The sequence below is a fragment of the Lynx canadensis genome, chromosome B3 (assembly GCF_007474595.2).
Source record: "Lynx canadensis isolate LIC74 chromosome B3, mLynCan4.pri.v2, whole genome shotgun sequence".
Taxonomy (NCBI): domain Eukaryota; kingdom Metazoa; phylum Chordata; class Mammalia; order Carnivora; family Felidae; genus Lynx; species Lynx canadensis.
In genome coordinates this window covers 144,229,115-144,244,853 of record NC_044308.2, presented here as the reverse complement: position 1 = coordinate 144,244,853, position 15,739 = coordinate 144,229,115, and the positions used below count along the sequence as shown (strand labels likewise).

Genomic DNA, 15,739 nt, shown 5'->3' with positions numbered 1-15,739 from the left:
AACTTCCAGCCACAGTGCCTATTCCCACTTTGAATCCATGATCGCTAACTTCAGGGAAGCCTTAAGGCTGCCTGGCAATTCTTCTAGTCCGTTCACTCTCCTGCTTGCCTGGTAATTACTATAACCTCTCACATGTCTAACACCTCCTGTCTCCTTGATAATCACACTGTTAGCTGATGATTTTGCTTTCCATTTTACTGAAAAAATAGCTGTGATGAGAAGAAAACTTCCACAGGCTCCCATACCACCATATAGAGCCCCTCACCTGTACCTATACGAGTATCCTCTATCTTTCTCCTGTTTCTATGGAACAACTGTCCACATCAAGGCCAACGCCTCCACCATCTCCTCTCATTCACTCAAATATCTCTCTGATAGCACCATCTTCCCTTTCTGTCAGATTATCCCCATTAATTGATAAACATGTTGGTATTTTGCCCATCCTTTAAAAAACAGTTTGGCCTGACAGCTCCCTGTAGCTACCCTTCTGTATCTTCATTACATGGTGGCAACATAAATCTATACAACTGTTACAATTCAGAAGACTGTACGTCAAAGGAAAAAGATGTATAATTTAAAAAATAGCAAAAACTTGCTTAATTTTGATGTCCAAAATGAGAGTTCAAAAGGTGCCCAGATACAAGATGTTATACAAATGTTACAGCATTTCCTTAACAACTAAGGAAAAAATTCCATTCACAACAGCAAAAAAATTTTTAAATACCCTGGAATGAACTTAAGAATTATGTAAAACTATTCACCTACTCAATAAAATTTATTTCTAACCCCCTTGAAAAAGAATTATGCAAAAACTTAGAGGAAAAAAATTACAAACTCTGAAAACAAAATTGAGACACATTTCATATTCCTGTATAGAAAGGTTTGGTATCATAAAATAGCAAATCTCCCCCAGATCAGCTTACAAATTCAGTTAATTCCTATCAAAATTGATCTTACCGAATTTCCACTAAGACTATTTTTGGAACATGGCATCTTGATTCTAAAGTTCATTTAACACAGCAAATGGCAATAAGAGATATGAAGTTTTTAAAAAATAATAATCCGTGGGAATGCAAGATGGTGCAGCCACTCTGGAAAACAGTATGGAGGTTCCTCAAAAAACTAAAAATAGAACTACCCTACAACCCAACAATTGCACTACTAGGCATTTATCCACGGGATACAGTGTGGGATGTGCTGTTTCGAAGGGACACAGGCACCCCCATGTTTACAGCAGCACTATCAATAATAGCCAAAGTATGGAAAGGGCCTAAATGTCCACCAATGGATGAATGGATAAAGAAGATGTGGTATATATATACAATGGAGTATTACTTGACAATCAAAAAGAATGAAATCTTGCCATTTGCAACTAGGTGGATGGAACCAGAGGGTATTATGCTAAGTGAAATTAGTCAGTCAAAGAAAGACAAAAATCATATGACTTCACTCGTATGAGGACTTCAAGAGACAAAACAGATGAACATAAGGGGAGGGAAACAAAAATAATAAAAAAACAGGGAGGGGAACAAAACAGAAGAGACTCATAAATATGGAGAACAAACTGAGGGTTATGGGAGGGGTGGTGAGAGGGGGGATGGGCCAAATGAGTCAGGGGCACTAAGGAATCTAATCCTGAAATCACTGTTGTACTATATGCTACCTAATTTGGATATAAATTAAAAAAAATAAAAAATAAAAAAAAAAGAATAATCCTCAGAGCACTTAACCTACTCTAAAACATCAAAACGTACAATTCAAAGCTGCCATAATAAAATTACCGTAGTACGGGTACAAGACTAAATAAATAGAGCAGACGTTAACCAGAAGACATATACGGGAATTTGGTAAGTGATAAAGCAGGTATCTTCAACTGGGGGAAAGAACAGATGATCCCAGGACAAGCGATACACCACATGGGGGAAGAAAAATTAAAGCCCTACACTTCATACCAATCCCCCAAAATATATACCAAATGAATTAAACATTCAAATGGGATCCACAGGACTATGTGAAGAAGATACAGAGCCATTTTTTAAATCTCGGGGCAAAGTAACTAAACCTTTCTTACCAAGTCATGAAACTCAGATGAGACATGAAACCCAGACAGATCAGACTGATATATGAAACACATAACGGGTTTAAATCATTAAGATTTAAACGGGAAAAGAAAAATGGATAAAGGACACAAATAGGAAACTTATTTTAAAAAGAAAATATGAATGACAAAAATACATGAAAATATCAATCTGTTACCAAAAAGAAACTTGCAAAAAAATACATTTTTTTTTTTGTCCATCAGATAAAAATGATCTATGTAGTATTAGTAAGGGTGCAGAAAAATGGATACTTTCATTCACTTTGATAGGATAATAAAATGCTGTAAAATTTTCTCAAAAGCAATTCACCAGTACCTATTACAATATCAAATATTCACCCTTTTTGACCTGGATATCCACTTGTAGGAATTTATCCCACAGAAACACTTAAGCAGAGTAGAGAGTTAAGAAACTTTCACTGCAGATATTTACAGTAGCAAAAAATCAGAAACCACTCAAGGCCCACTAACAGGGATAAACCACAGCAACAGCACACATGTGTAAGATAGAATGTGTCAGATCTATGAGCACTAAGATCCAGACACAATCAGATATGTTGCTAAGAAAGTTACCATTATAAAAAAAAAAAAAAAGTTACCATTATATCCATGAGTCTCTTTTTGTTAAAATAAACAAAAAGTTAGTATCTATATAAAATACTGTGAGAATCTACACCAAACAAGTGATCCTCTTTGAGAAGAGAAATTTCAAGGAACTTGTACTTCCTACATAATGAATTTCCAGACTATAGAAATATAAATATTACATTTTCTAGGATTCTGGGTGATACCTACAGTAAGGGGGTGGGGATCAAGTAAAATAGTTTATTTTATTTTATTTATTTTAATTTTTTTAACGTTTATTTATTTCCGAGACACAGAGAGATAGAGCATGAGAGGGGAGGGGCAGAGAGAGAGGGAGACACAGAATCCAAAGCGGGCTCCAGGCTCTGAGCTGTCAGCACAGAGCCCGACGCGGGGCTTGAACTCACAAACCGTGAGATCATGACCTGAGCCGAAGTCGGTCGCTCAACCAACTGAGCCACCCAGGCGCCCCTAAAATAGTTTAATTCAAAGTTAAAAAAAAAAAAGAAGAAAAACTTTAAATTAAGTCACTCTGCTAGTCAGATTCAAGCTTTTTTGGCAAGAGAACCTACCAGATGTAAATACAGTAGGCCAAACTACAGCTAAGGAAAAAGTGAGAGGGTCTGTCTGGCCCATTCCTCTTCCAACCCACCATCTGCCCATGTGAGGAAACTGGCCAAGCAACCACCTAGAGTTGTGGGGACTAAACTCAAGAAGTCTTGAGTTTCAGAAAGCTCTGCTCAGGGACAGCAAGGCAAGACCCTCCTCCGCTCATGCTGTTCATGGACTCGAAAAGCAGCCCAGGGATCTTCATAACAAGGAGTACTGACCATGGATTTGTCACCAAGTTGAGATGGAACGTGAACAGGCAAACTTTTGGTTCAAGTCTGTACTTAATATTCCAGTTAGTGTGGACCTGGGCTTCCAGCCTTCTTCAGCTCCCAGCACTCATGGAAAACGGGAATATCTGGAGGGCACACTGCAGCAGAGGCTGCTTCCAGACGAATGACTGGCCCCTGGCCCTGCTCCAGCAGCCCCGGGCATGGTGGGCTGTGGGCATCAATGCCATGACACGTCGGTAATGCTGTCATGGCATATCTATCAGGAGGCTCTGGTACAGGGAAAGCATTTCTTTAAAAAGCTTCCTTCAAAAGTATCATTACAGGGGCACCTGGGTGGCTCAGTCGGTTAAGCGTCCAACTTCAGCTCAGGTCATTATCTCATGGTTCACGAGTTCCAGCCCCACATCGGGCTCTCTGCTGACAGCTCAGAGCCTGAAGCCCGCTTCTTCGGATTCTGTGTCTCCCTCTCTCTCTGCCCCTCCCCCACTCACGTTCTGTCTCTCTCTCAAAAATAAACAAACATTAAAAAAATAAATAAAATGAAATAATGAAGTATCATTACAATCATTCAACATATATTTACTAAGCACCTACTATGTGCCAAACGCTGTTAAGTACGGCTATCTGCCCTACAGACCAGAGAGGGAAGATGGGTGAATAAGCAGTTCCCATAAATGTAAACTGTGCTGAGGGGAAGTATCAGGAATTTTAACCTGAGTCCCATACCTGGGAAAAGGGAGTCCATCAACGACTCCTTCCCAGAAGAAGTGGTTGCTACACAAAAGTGTGAAGTGCATTTCAGGCAGAGGAAATAGCAGACATAGAGACCTAAATGCAAGAAGTCAAAGAAGCAAAACAGGTTCTGTATTGCACATGTGGAACATGTGGAGGGAGTCAATTCAGGAGTTTTAACAGGTGTATTTTTGATAAATACAGAATGCAGTTGAGCAGAAAGCCAATCATCACAAAAGTTAGGAAAGCACATGCCTTCCTGTACAACAGCCAATCAAACCTAGGCTATGAGAAAAGTTTCTTTGGTGAAATGAAGAAACTTCTTGGTCATAAAATCTATAAAAACAGACAACACTCATGATTTCCAAGTACTGTGAGCTTATACATTAAGTTCCAAACAATTTTTATTCTGGTGGCAGAAAGAATATTAATCTGGTGGCAGTTCTTTTTTTTTTTTTTTTAATTTTTTTTTTTTTTCAACGTTTATTTATTTTTGGGACAGAGAGAGACAGAGCATGAACGGGGGAGGGGCAGAGAGAGAGGGAGACACAGAATCGGAAACAGGCTCCAGGCTCTGAGCCATCAGCCCAGAGCCTGACGCGGGGCTCGAACTCACGGACCGCGAGATCGTGACCTGGCTGAAGTCGGACGCTTAACCGACTGCGCCACCCAGGCGCCCCTGGTGGCAGTTCTTAGAACAAAACACTACCCACTTTGGCAAAAGCCAATTCGAACACTCAATGTAATACTACATTTAAAGACATGAGAAAGCAAAGGAACTCCCAGAAAATTAGTATGTAAGTTTCTTGTTCTTAAAAACAGTATTTAATTAGCTCAGAAATTAGCTCAAGTAATATATACATTCTCTTCCTCTCTCACATGGAACTGAACAAAGCAAGTATCATAACAGAAATTAAACTTAATATTTACCTCTCTTCCTGTAAGGATGTGTCTTGCCAATTTCACTTTTGCAAAATTCCCCTTGCCGATTGTTTTCAACAGTCTGTAGTTTCCGATGTGAGGTTGTTCATCTGCACAGGAAGCTATAGAGTTTCTACACCGAGCTCCAGAGCGCCCAGTGCGAGAGGTAACTTCTTGCCGCCCATCTCCATGTGACGTGTGCTACAATATAACATACATAAAAATAAGGAAATGAGAGAACACATGGTACCTGCCAAGTTTTAAGAGCCCCTAGTTGAAGAAACAAAACACCACTGCTTTAATTTTAATCCTAACGTATCTAGCACTTTAAAGGAATTTGCCCACGATATAAATTTATGAGGAAAACAAGCAAATGCCAAGAAGAAAAATATCATCAAGGGTTGAAGTGGGTGTTCAAAAGCAAATGAGATATTTTTTGTATGTGGTTGTAACATAAAATAGGAGTAACAAGGCTGCCTTATAATCATAAAGAATGTAACTTTTCCATAGCTATTAAATGCACCAGCACATATGATCCTTCACCAGATGAGGATACTTTTGTGATTTATTCACTGCCATATCACTACTTAGTGAGAAATCCAAAGAGAATATAATTTAGGAACTGGAACACGGCAGTATATAAAACAAAGTCCTGTCCCGCCGAGCGAGCGAGGTATGTATCAAGTGGTTTTACTATTTACACAACAAAAATACAGTCACTAAAATTGTACTAGCCACAATTTGGTTTAAAAAAAGCTTGTGTAATGTAAATGTATTTTCTAATTTACTTGTTTTGTAAATTCAGCTTTTCATACATTAAGTTTTCTAGCGTGAGACACAGTTAAATGGAGAAAACATTAACTTACATCCAAGTCAACTGTCTTCTATTACACATAAAATAGGAATATTAAAAGAATCTTAAGATTCATAGGCATCCAAAGTTTGTACCTTTGCTTATGTTACTCTTACTCCCCAATCTACTTATAATTAAAGAGTAATTTCTTAGCATCAACCAGATGTAACCTTCAGGAGGACAAGGATTTTTGTCTGTTTTGTTCATTATCAGATATTCCTAGAACTTGGGAGCAGTGACTGACACAGAGTAGCTGTGCAATACATTGTTGCTGAATGAATGCTAAATGAATTCAAGGCCTTGTGTGATCTAATCCATTCCTCCTTTCTGGCTATATCATCCACTCTTCTCTAGGATGGTCCTAGTCCCTCAATTTGAATGCCCTTTCTTCTCTTCAAACCTAAGATTCCTACTCATCCCCTCATGTTTGGATCATTTGTCACCATCTTTTTGAAGCCTCCTGTGACTTTTCTTGCATCTAATCAGTTTCTTTCTCTTCTCCTTTGGGTTCCAGGGGTACTTTGTATCTATCTATATTATGCTACTTTGTTGTGGACAATACTATTAGCCACCATATTAGCTCTTTTGCTTCTGAGTTTGTGGAGGATCCCACTGATTTCACAGAGGAACTCAGACCCTCTTCCCTCATTTGAGTTGGCCCAGCCATGTCCCTAAGTTTAGCCAATGACATACAAATGAAAATGACATGTCATTCCCATGCAAAAGCATTATTTGTCAGTGCTTGGCTTCAGCCATCTTTTGCTCTCCTGAATCCTAAGCATTGCCCAAAGACAGAAGCCCTCAGGGCCAAATTATCCTGGACAGGGAGATCAATCTTCATAGAGCCAACAAGCCCTCAGGCAAACTGTTTAAACAAGGGTTTTTACTGTGTTAAACCACTAAGATTTTGATTGTGTATGTTACTACAGCATAACGCAACCTGAACTAATACACTTATGCAAATAAACAATCATAATACAAAGCCAAAAGAAACCTGCATTTCCCTGTTAGATTATAAACTCATACAACAGATTTAAATATCTGTTAAATTTGTAATATCTGTTAAATTGTAATTTGTTAAACTACAATAGGGTTAAACTAAGTATAGTTAGTTTGGTGTTTCCTTACATAAAGTCCTTAAATTAAAAAATCTGGGGCGGGGGGGGGGGGTGCCCGGCTAGCTCAGCGGGAAGAGCACACTACTCTTGATCTCAAGGTTGTGAGTTTGAGCCCCAAATTGTGTAGAGATTACTTAAAAATAAAATCTTTAAAAAATAAATCTGGGGTGCCTGGGTGGCTCAGTCAGTTAAGCCTCCGACTTCGGCTCAGGTCATGACCTCACAGTTTATGAGTTTGAGCCCTCCATCGGGCTCTGTGCTGACAGCTCAGAGCCTGGAGCCTGCTTCAGATTCTGTCTCCTTCTCTCTCTGCCCCTCCCATGCACGTGCTCTGTCTCTCTCTCTCTCAAAAATAAATAAACGTTAAAAAAAATTAAAATAAATAAATAAATAAATCTAACTCGGCCATCAAAAAGAATGAAATCCTGAGGCGCCTGGGTGGCTCAGTCGGTTGAGCCTCCAACTTCTGCTCAGGTCATGAACTCACGAGCCCCACATTGGGCTCACGTGATTTCACTCGTGGGATTTAGGAAACAAAACAGATGAATATATAGGAAGGGGGAAAAAAAGGGAGAAAAGCAAGCCATAAGAGACTTTTAACAATAGAGCAAACAAACTGAGGGCTGATGGAGGAAGGTGGGTAGTGGATGGGCTAAATGGGTGATGGGTATTAAGGAGGGCACTTGTGATGAGCACTGGGTGTTATATGTAAATGATGAATCACTAAATTCTACTCCTGAAACCAGCATTATACTATATGTTAACTAGCTAGAATTTAAATAAAAATTTGGGGGGGGGGGATCTAATGTATTTAACTTAAAAAAAATTCTCTCAAAACAGACACAAATTATTTATCAGGGATATACTGGCATATAGTTTTCCAGTAGTGTCTTTTTCTAGTTAAACCTGATTTCTTAAGTAGGCATCTCAAATTTCAGGTTTGTGCTTTACCAGAAAGATAGAAAAGCAAACCTGGAACCATATTTAACTATGTTAAAAAAATTAAAGATTACTTTTGGGGGGGGGGGGTGTATGTTTGTCTAAGATATGTTCTAATTTGTGTCTTGGTCATATAATAACTTAAATTATATGGTTCTTACATATGGACACATTTTCAAGAGCTAGTATGTATAACATAAAATAGAATGCATTCCCCATTTATTTTTCTTACTGCTTCTTATGTTAGTGTTGATACAGCCCTGTAACAGTTACTAGAGTTTCTACTTGGCTTTCATTTTATTCATCCCATGCTTCTATCAATGGCCCTAAAGAAAAATTGTTTCTAGGGGAGCCTGGGTGGCTCAGTCAGTTAAGCATCCGATTCTTGGTTTCAGCTCAGGTCATGAGCTCAGTTAATGAGTTCAGGCCCTGCGTCAGGCTTTGTGCCGACACCATGGAGCCTGCTTGGGATTCTCTCTCTCTCCTTCTCTCTCTGTCCCTCTCCTACTCTCTCTCTCTCTCTCTCTCTCTCTCAATAAATAAATAAACTAAAAAAAAAAAATTAAGAAAAAAAGAAAAAAGTTTCTAATCTTATACCACTCAATGTGCTGTACTAAACAATTAACCAAATAATTCTGAATTCTTTACTATTAGCCAATTATTTCATGCATAAGGGTTTTTTTTTTTCTCCCTATGGAGCCAGTAAACAACCCAAGGGTAAAAAAGGAAAAATGCTATAGAATTCTTCAGTATTCACATTACATTTTGTGGCAGCACTAAGCATGTTAACAGGTACTCTAAGCTGTTAAATTCAAGTCTTAAAGATTAAAGGAGCCCTGAACCTTCTCTCTCCCATGGAGTTGAGCTGATACCACTTCATCCACCAGAAAATTAGAATATGTACACTGCTACTGAAAATAACCAGAAGCAAACCAAAGACAGGAGATTATTAACAAATTTATAAAGCATCCATTCGCAAACTAAAACCTTTACTGCAGAAAATTTAAATTTCCAGGTAATATATTAGAGAATGGGGCAAACATTATAGTTATATACTCAATATCCATTTCTCCCTTCTTCATTACCAAGAGAAGCTGACTGGGTATTTGATGAGGCAACAAGACCAACTAAATAATTGTTTTCTCAAACGTGTCTGTAGCTAGGGGCACCTGGGTGGCTCATTCGGTTGAGCATCTCGGTTCTGGCCGGTGCTCATTAATGAAAACATACCGGTGGGGGGCAGGACAGGGGCAGTTCTGGGAAAACTTTTTGTTTCTCACAAAGGGGCACAGATACACTAGTACAGTCCCTTCGTTCTCTTTCCTTCAATGCAACCATAACTGCAGATGTGTAAGTTATCTTGCAGCCAAAAGGTCTCAAACACGAAAGAAAATTTTTTGTTTTTATTTTAAGTAGGCTTCACACGCAGCACAGAGCCCAGCGTGAGGCTTGAACTCACCATCCTGAGAATAAGAGTTGGAAGCTTACCGCCTGAGCCACCCAGGCACCCCAAGAAAATAGTATTTTTAAAAACCACCAGCTCTGGGGTGCTTAGGTGGCTCAGTCAGTTGAGCATCCAACTTTGGCTCAGGTCATGATCTAGAGGTTGGGAAGTTTGAGCGTTCCATCAGCTTGCTGCTGTCAGAGTATAGCCCGCTTGGGATCCTCTGTCCCCCTATCTGCCCCTCCCTGCTCTCTCAATCTCTCCCAAAAATAAATAAAATCTGGGGCGCCTGGGTGGCTCAGACTCTTGATTTCAGCTCAGGTCATGATCTTACGGTCTTTAGGATTACAAGCCCCGTGCTGGGCTTTGCACGGACAGTGCAGAGCCTGCTTGGGATTCTCCCCCCGGCCCCCGTCCCTCCCCCCCCCAATAAATAAATATTAAAAAAAGGTATTAAAATATATATTTTTAAAAAAAATAAATGAAAACCACCAACTTCAATATTATACTGCTGAACCAAAGCTAGAAACTATGTATGTTTCTTTTGTGAGAAAAGCAAACCCCTATTTGGTTAAGCCATTATGTTAGAGTTTATTACTTTCAGTCAAAGCACTACTGTCACAGAGCTGTATCAACACTAATGTAAGAAGCAATAAGAAAAATGAATGGAGGAGTGACTGGGTGGCTCAGTCAGTTAAGTCTCTGATTATTTCGACTTGGGTCAGGATCCCAGTTTCTTGGGACTGAGCCATATGTCAGCTCAGCACTGAGCACGGAGCCTGCTTGGGATTCTCTCGGAAAAGGAAAAGGAAAGGGAAAAGGGAATAGGAAAAGGGAACAGGAACAGGAACAGGAATAGGAATAGGAATAGGAATAGGAATAGGAAAAGGAATAGGAATAGGAAAAGGAAAAGGAAAAGGAAAAGGAAGAAAAAGGAGGGAAAAAAAAGAAAGAAAAAGAAAAATGAATGGAGAATGCATTCCATTTTGTTATGTTCTTTAAAAATGTATCCATATTTAAGAGCCATAGAATATAAATCATATAACCAGAAGATACAAATGAGAATATACCTTAGACACGCATCAAAAAGGTTTTTTTTAATTATTTTTTTTTAACATTTATTCATTTTTAAGAGACAGAGACAGAACATGAGTGGGGGAGAGGCGGGGAGAGGGGAGAGGGGAGAGGGGAGAGGGAGGAGAAAGACAGAATCTGAAGCAGGCTCCAGGCTCTGAGCTGTCAGCACAGAACCTGACACGGGGCTCGAACTCACAGACTGTGAGATCATGACCTGAGTGGAAGTCAGATGCTTATCCAACTGAGCCACCCAGGCACCCCCACCAAAAAGTTTTTTAATTTTAATTTTTTTAGCATGATAAATATGGCTCTGGGCTTACCATTGTATCTATCTGGTAAAGCACTAATCTTAAATTTGAGAAGCCTACTTAAGAAATCAGGTGTAAGCAGAAAAGAACACCATTAGAAAAGAAAACTATAGGCCAATATCCCTGATGAATATGGATGCAAAAATTCTCAATTCTCAATACTAGCAAACTGAATTCAGCAGCACGTTAAAAGGATCATTTACCAGGGCACCTGGGTGGCTCAACTGGTTAAGTGTCCAACTCCTAATTTTGGCTCAGGTCATGATATCACTGTGGTGGGATCAAGCACTGAGCATGGAGCCTGCTTAAGATTCTCTCCCCCCCAACCTCTTTGCCCCTCACCTGCTCATGTTTTCTGTCTCTCTTTCAAAAAAAACAAATTTAATTTAAAAAATACACACACACACACACACACACACACACACACACACGTAGGATCATTTACCATGATCAAGTGGGATCTATCTCTGGGATGTAAGGATGTGGGATAGTTCACCACATCAATCAATGTAACATATCACATTAACGGAATAAAAGAAAATAATCATGTAATCATCTTGATACACACAGAAAAAGCATCCAACTTCTGACAAAAGTCAACATCCATTCATGATGAAAACTGTTAACAAACTGGGCACTGAAAGAACATATCTTGACATAAAAAGTCCACATATGAGCAGCTCGCAGCTAACATCATACTCAATGGTGAAAGGATAAAAGCTTTTCCATTACGTTCAGGAAAAAGACATGGTTGCCCATTCTTACCACTTCTATTGAACATAACACTGGAAGTCCTAGTGGGAGCAATCAAGCAAGAAAAAAAAAATAAAGGTATCAGAACTGGAAAAGAAGTAAAATTGTCCCTGTTTGCAAAAGACATGATTTTATAGAGGTGCCTGGCTAGCTCAGTCAGTAGAATGTGTGACTCTTTTATTTTTATTAATTTTTCTTTTTTTTGAGAGCAACAGAGAGAGTACACACACACACAATTGACGTGTGAGGCACAGAGGGAGAGAGATAATCCCAAGCAGGTTCCACACTCAGCACAGAGCTAGACGCCGGGCTCAAACCCATATCCCTGGGATCATGACGTAAGCCAAAATCAAGAGTCAAGCTCAACCCACTGACACACTCAGGTGCCCCAGAGCATGTGATTCTTGGTATCGGGAGTAAGTTTAAGTTCAAACCCCACGCTGGGAGGAGATATTACTTAAAAAATAAAATCATTTAAAAAAAAAAACATGATTTTATATATAGAAAACCCTAAAGACTCAACTGAAAAACTGTTAGATCTAACCAATGAATTCAATGAAGTTGCAAGATAAAAAAAAATAAATTAAAAGATCAGTAGTGCTGGGCACCTAGGTGGCTCAGTTGGTTAAGCATCCAACTCTTGGTTTTGGCTCATGTCATGATCTCATGTTTTCATGAGTTTGATACCTACATAAGGCTCTGTGCTGACAGTGCAGAGCCTGCTTGGGATTCTCTCTCTCCCTCTCTCTCTCTCTCTCTGTCCCTCCCCCATTCATGCTGGCTCTGTCTCTCTCAAAATAAATAAGCTTTAAAAACACATTTTAAAAAATCAGTAGTGTTTCTATACACTAATGAGATTTCTGAAAAAGAAATTGATCCTATTTACAACAGCATTGAGAAGAATGAAATACTTAGGAATAAATTAAGGTGAAAGATCTCTATGCTGAAAATTATAAAGACACTGATGAAAGAAATGGAAGACAATACAAATAAATGGAAAGGTATCCTGTGTTCACGGGCTGGAATTAATATTGTTAAAATGTCAAAACTACTAATAGCCATCTACAGACTCAATGCAATCTCTATCAAGATTCCAATAGCCTTTTTTACAGAAGTAGGAAAAATGCTCCTAAAAAATTTATATGGAACCACAAAGACCTCAAACAAAGAAATATTGAGAAAGAGCAAATCAGGAGGTATCACACCTCCTGATTTCAAGCTATATTATAAAGCTATACTATGATAATGAACAGTATGATAATGGCACAAAAACAAATAGACCAGAATATAATTGAGAGCCCAGAAATAAGCCCAAACATATAAGGTCAACTAATATTTGACAAGGGAGCCAAGAATACTGAATGGAGAAAAGACCATCTCTTCAATAAAAGATACTAGTATAACTGGGTACTCATATGTAAAAGAATGAAACTGGATCCATATGTTATACCACTCACAAAAACTAATTTTGAAATGGATTAAAAACTTAAATGTAAAGGGGCACTTGGGTGGCTCAGTCAGTTAAGTGTCTTTGTTGATTTCGGCTCGGGTCATGATCTCACAGTCTTGGGATTGAGCCCTGTATTGGGCTCAGTGCTGGGCGTGGAGCCTGCTTGAGATTCTCTCTCCCTCTCCTCTCCCTCTGCCCCTCCCGTTTGCACACACACAGGCATACACGTGGGCGCTCTCTCTCTCTCTCTCTCTCTCAAATAAAAATTAAAGTCATTAAAAAGCACTTAAATGTAAGACCTGAAACCATGAAACTCCTAGAAGAAAACATAGGAACAGAGCTCCTTGATACAGGTCTCAGTAATGATTTTTTGGATGACACCTAAGGCACAAGCAACAAAATAAAAAATGAACAAGTGAGACTACATCAAACTAAAAAGCTTCTGCACAGCAAAACAAAACATAAATAAAGTGAAAAATAACCTATGGGATGGTAAAATATTTGCAAACTATATATTTGATAAGGAGTTCATATCCAAAACATATGAAGAACTCATATAACTCAATAGCAAAAAACAAATAACCTAATTAAAAATGGGCAAAAGACTTGAATAGAGATTTCTCCAAAGAAGATATACAAAAAGCCAACAGGTACATGAAAAGATGCTGAACATGACTACTCATTAGGGAAATGCAAATAAGAACCACAATGAGATATCAGTTCACTCCTGTCATAGTGGCCGTAGCCATAATCAAAAAGACAAGTAATAGTATGGATGTAGAGAAAAGGAAACCCTTGTGTACTGTTGGTGGGACTGTAAATTGGTATAGCCACTGTGGAAAACAGTATGGACAACCCTCAAAAAATTAAAACCAGAACTACCATATGATGCTGCAATTCCACTTCTGAGTATATATCTAAAGATAACAAAAACACTATCTGCACTCCATGTTCACAGCAGCATTTATGTACAGTAGCCAAGACATGGAAACAACCTAAGTGTCCATCAATGGACGAATGGATAAAGAATTGTGGTATGTATACACAATAAAGTATCATTCAGCCATAAAAAAAAAAACAAAAACAAAAACACAAGGAAATCCTACCATTTGTAACAACATGGACAGATCTTGAAGGCATTATACTAAGTGAAATAAATCAGAGAAAGACAAATCCTGTACGATCTCACTTACATGTGGAATCCAAAAGCAAAACAAAAACAAGAAAACAAACCCAAGCTCATAGAAAAAGAGATCAGATTTATGGTTACCAGAAGAAATGAGTAGGGAAGGGGGATCTGGGGGAAGATGGTCAAAAGGGACAACCTTGCAGTTATAAGGTAAATAAGTACTAGGGATGTAACGTAAATCATGGTTATTACTGCTAACACTGCTATATAATATATAGGAAAGTCGTAAAAAAAAAAAAAAGTGTAAATCCTAAGAATTCTTACCACAATGAGAAATTTTTTTCCTTTATTAATTTCTTCTTTCTTTTCTTCTTATTGTTATCTATACGAGAAGATGGATGTTAGCTGAACATATCGTGGTACTCATTTCTCAATGGACATAAACCAATACCTTAAACTTATACAGTGATATATGTCAATTACTTCTCAATACAGCTGGGGTGGGGCGGGGGGGACGGGATCAGGTTTAAAAGTTAAAAAAAAAACAACTTTACATCATGTTTCAACTCTTCCTAAATAAACCTCGGTCCCTTTTGTAAAACACAAGACGTGCCCACGCATCCTTTCTAATCCTTAAAATAACAAACCATCTCCTTAACACAAGGGCAGGTTTTTCTTTTTTTTTTTTTTTTTTTAAATTTTTTTTTTCAACGTTTTTATTTATTTTTGGGACAGAGAGAGACAGAGCATGAATGGGGGAGGGGCAGAGAGAGAGGGAGACACAGAATCGGAAACAGGCTCCAGGCTCTGAGCCATCAGCCCAGAGCCCGACGCGGGGCTCGAACTCACGCACCGCAAGATTGTGACCTGGCTGAAGTCGGACGCTTAACCGACTGCGCCACCCAGGCGCCCCAGGGCAGGTTTTTCAAATGTAAAAAAATCTACAAAGCTAAATTGTGACAATAAAGGGCTGTCCCCCACGTATTTTGTACTTTTAGAGATATTCATAAAATCAAATTTCACTTTTGAAAGCAGCAGGGCGATTATTCCATTCACTGCAAAAAAAATATTTCATAAGATTGAACAATTCGTGATTTAAAAAACTCTTAGCAAACAAGAAACAGAACAGAACTTCTTTACTTTGATAAAAATCATGGACCAAAACCTTCAGCAAATATTACACTAATGGAGAAACTTCAGAATCATTTCTTGAAAAATCAGAAACAAGACAAAGTTGTCTATTATCACTACCATTATTTAACATAATACTAAAGGTTATGGCCAATACTTGAAGGAAAGAAAAAAGTAAGATATGAGAATCAGAAGGAAAGAGATAAAACTGTAACTGTTTGTAGATGATATGATCTAACTACAAACCAACAGAATCAGAAATACCACTGGAACTCATGAGAGTTTGGCAAGATATAAGATCAACCTATCACATTTCTCTACACTGGCAGTAACCTGCCACAAAATTTAACAAAAAAATA

At 38.5% G+C, this 15,739-nt stretch overlaps 1 protein-coding gene across 7 annotated transcripts in view; it reads right to left on the bottom strand.

Moving 5' to 3' along the window:
• Window positions 1-15,739, bottom strand: part of MARK3 (microtubule affinity regulating kinase 3) — a 116,098-nt gene that overhangs the window by 86,446 nt on the left and 13,913 nt on the right. For all 7 annotated transcript variants that reach the window (XM_030320071.1, XM_030320068.1, XM_030320069.1 and 4 more), the window contains exon 2: window positions 5,188-5,379. In XM_030320071.1, the coding sequence (XP_030175931.1) occupies window positions 5,188-5,379 (192 nt within the window). The remainder of the gene's footprint in view (window positions 1-5,187; window positions 5,380-15,739) is intronic.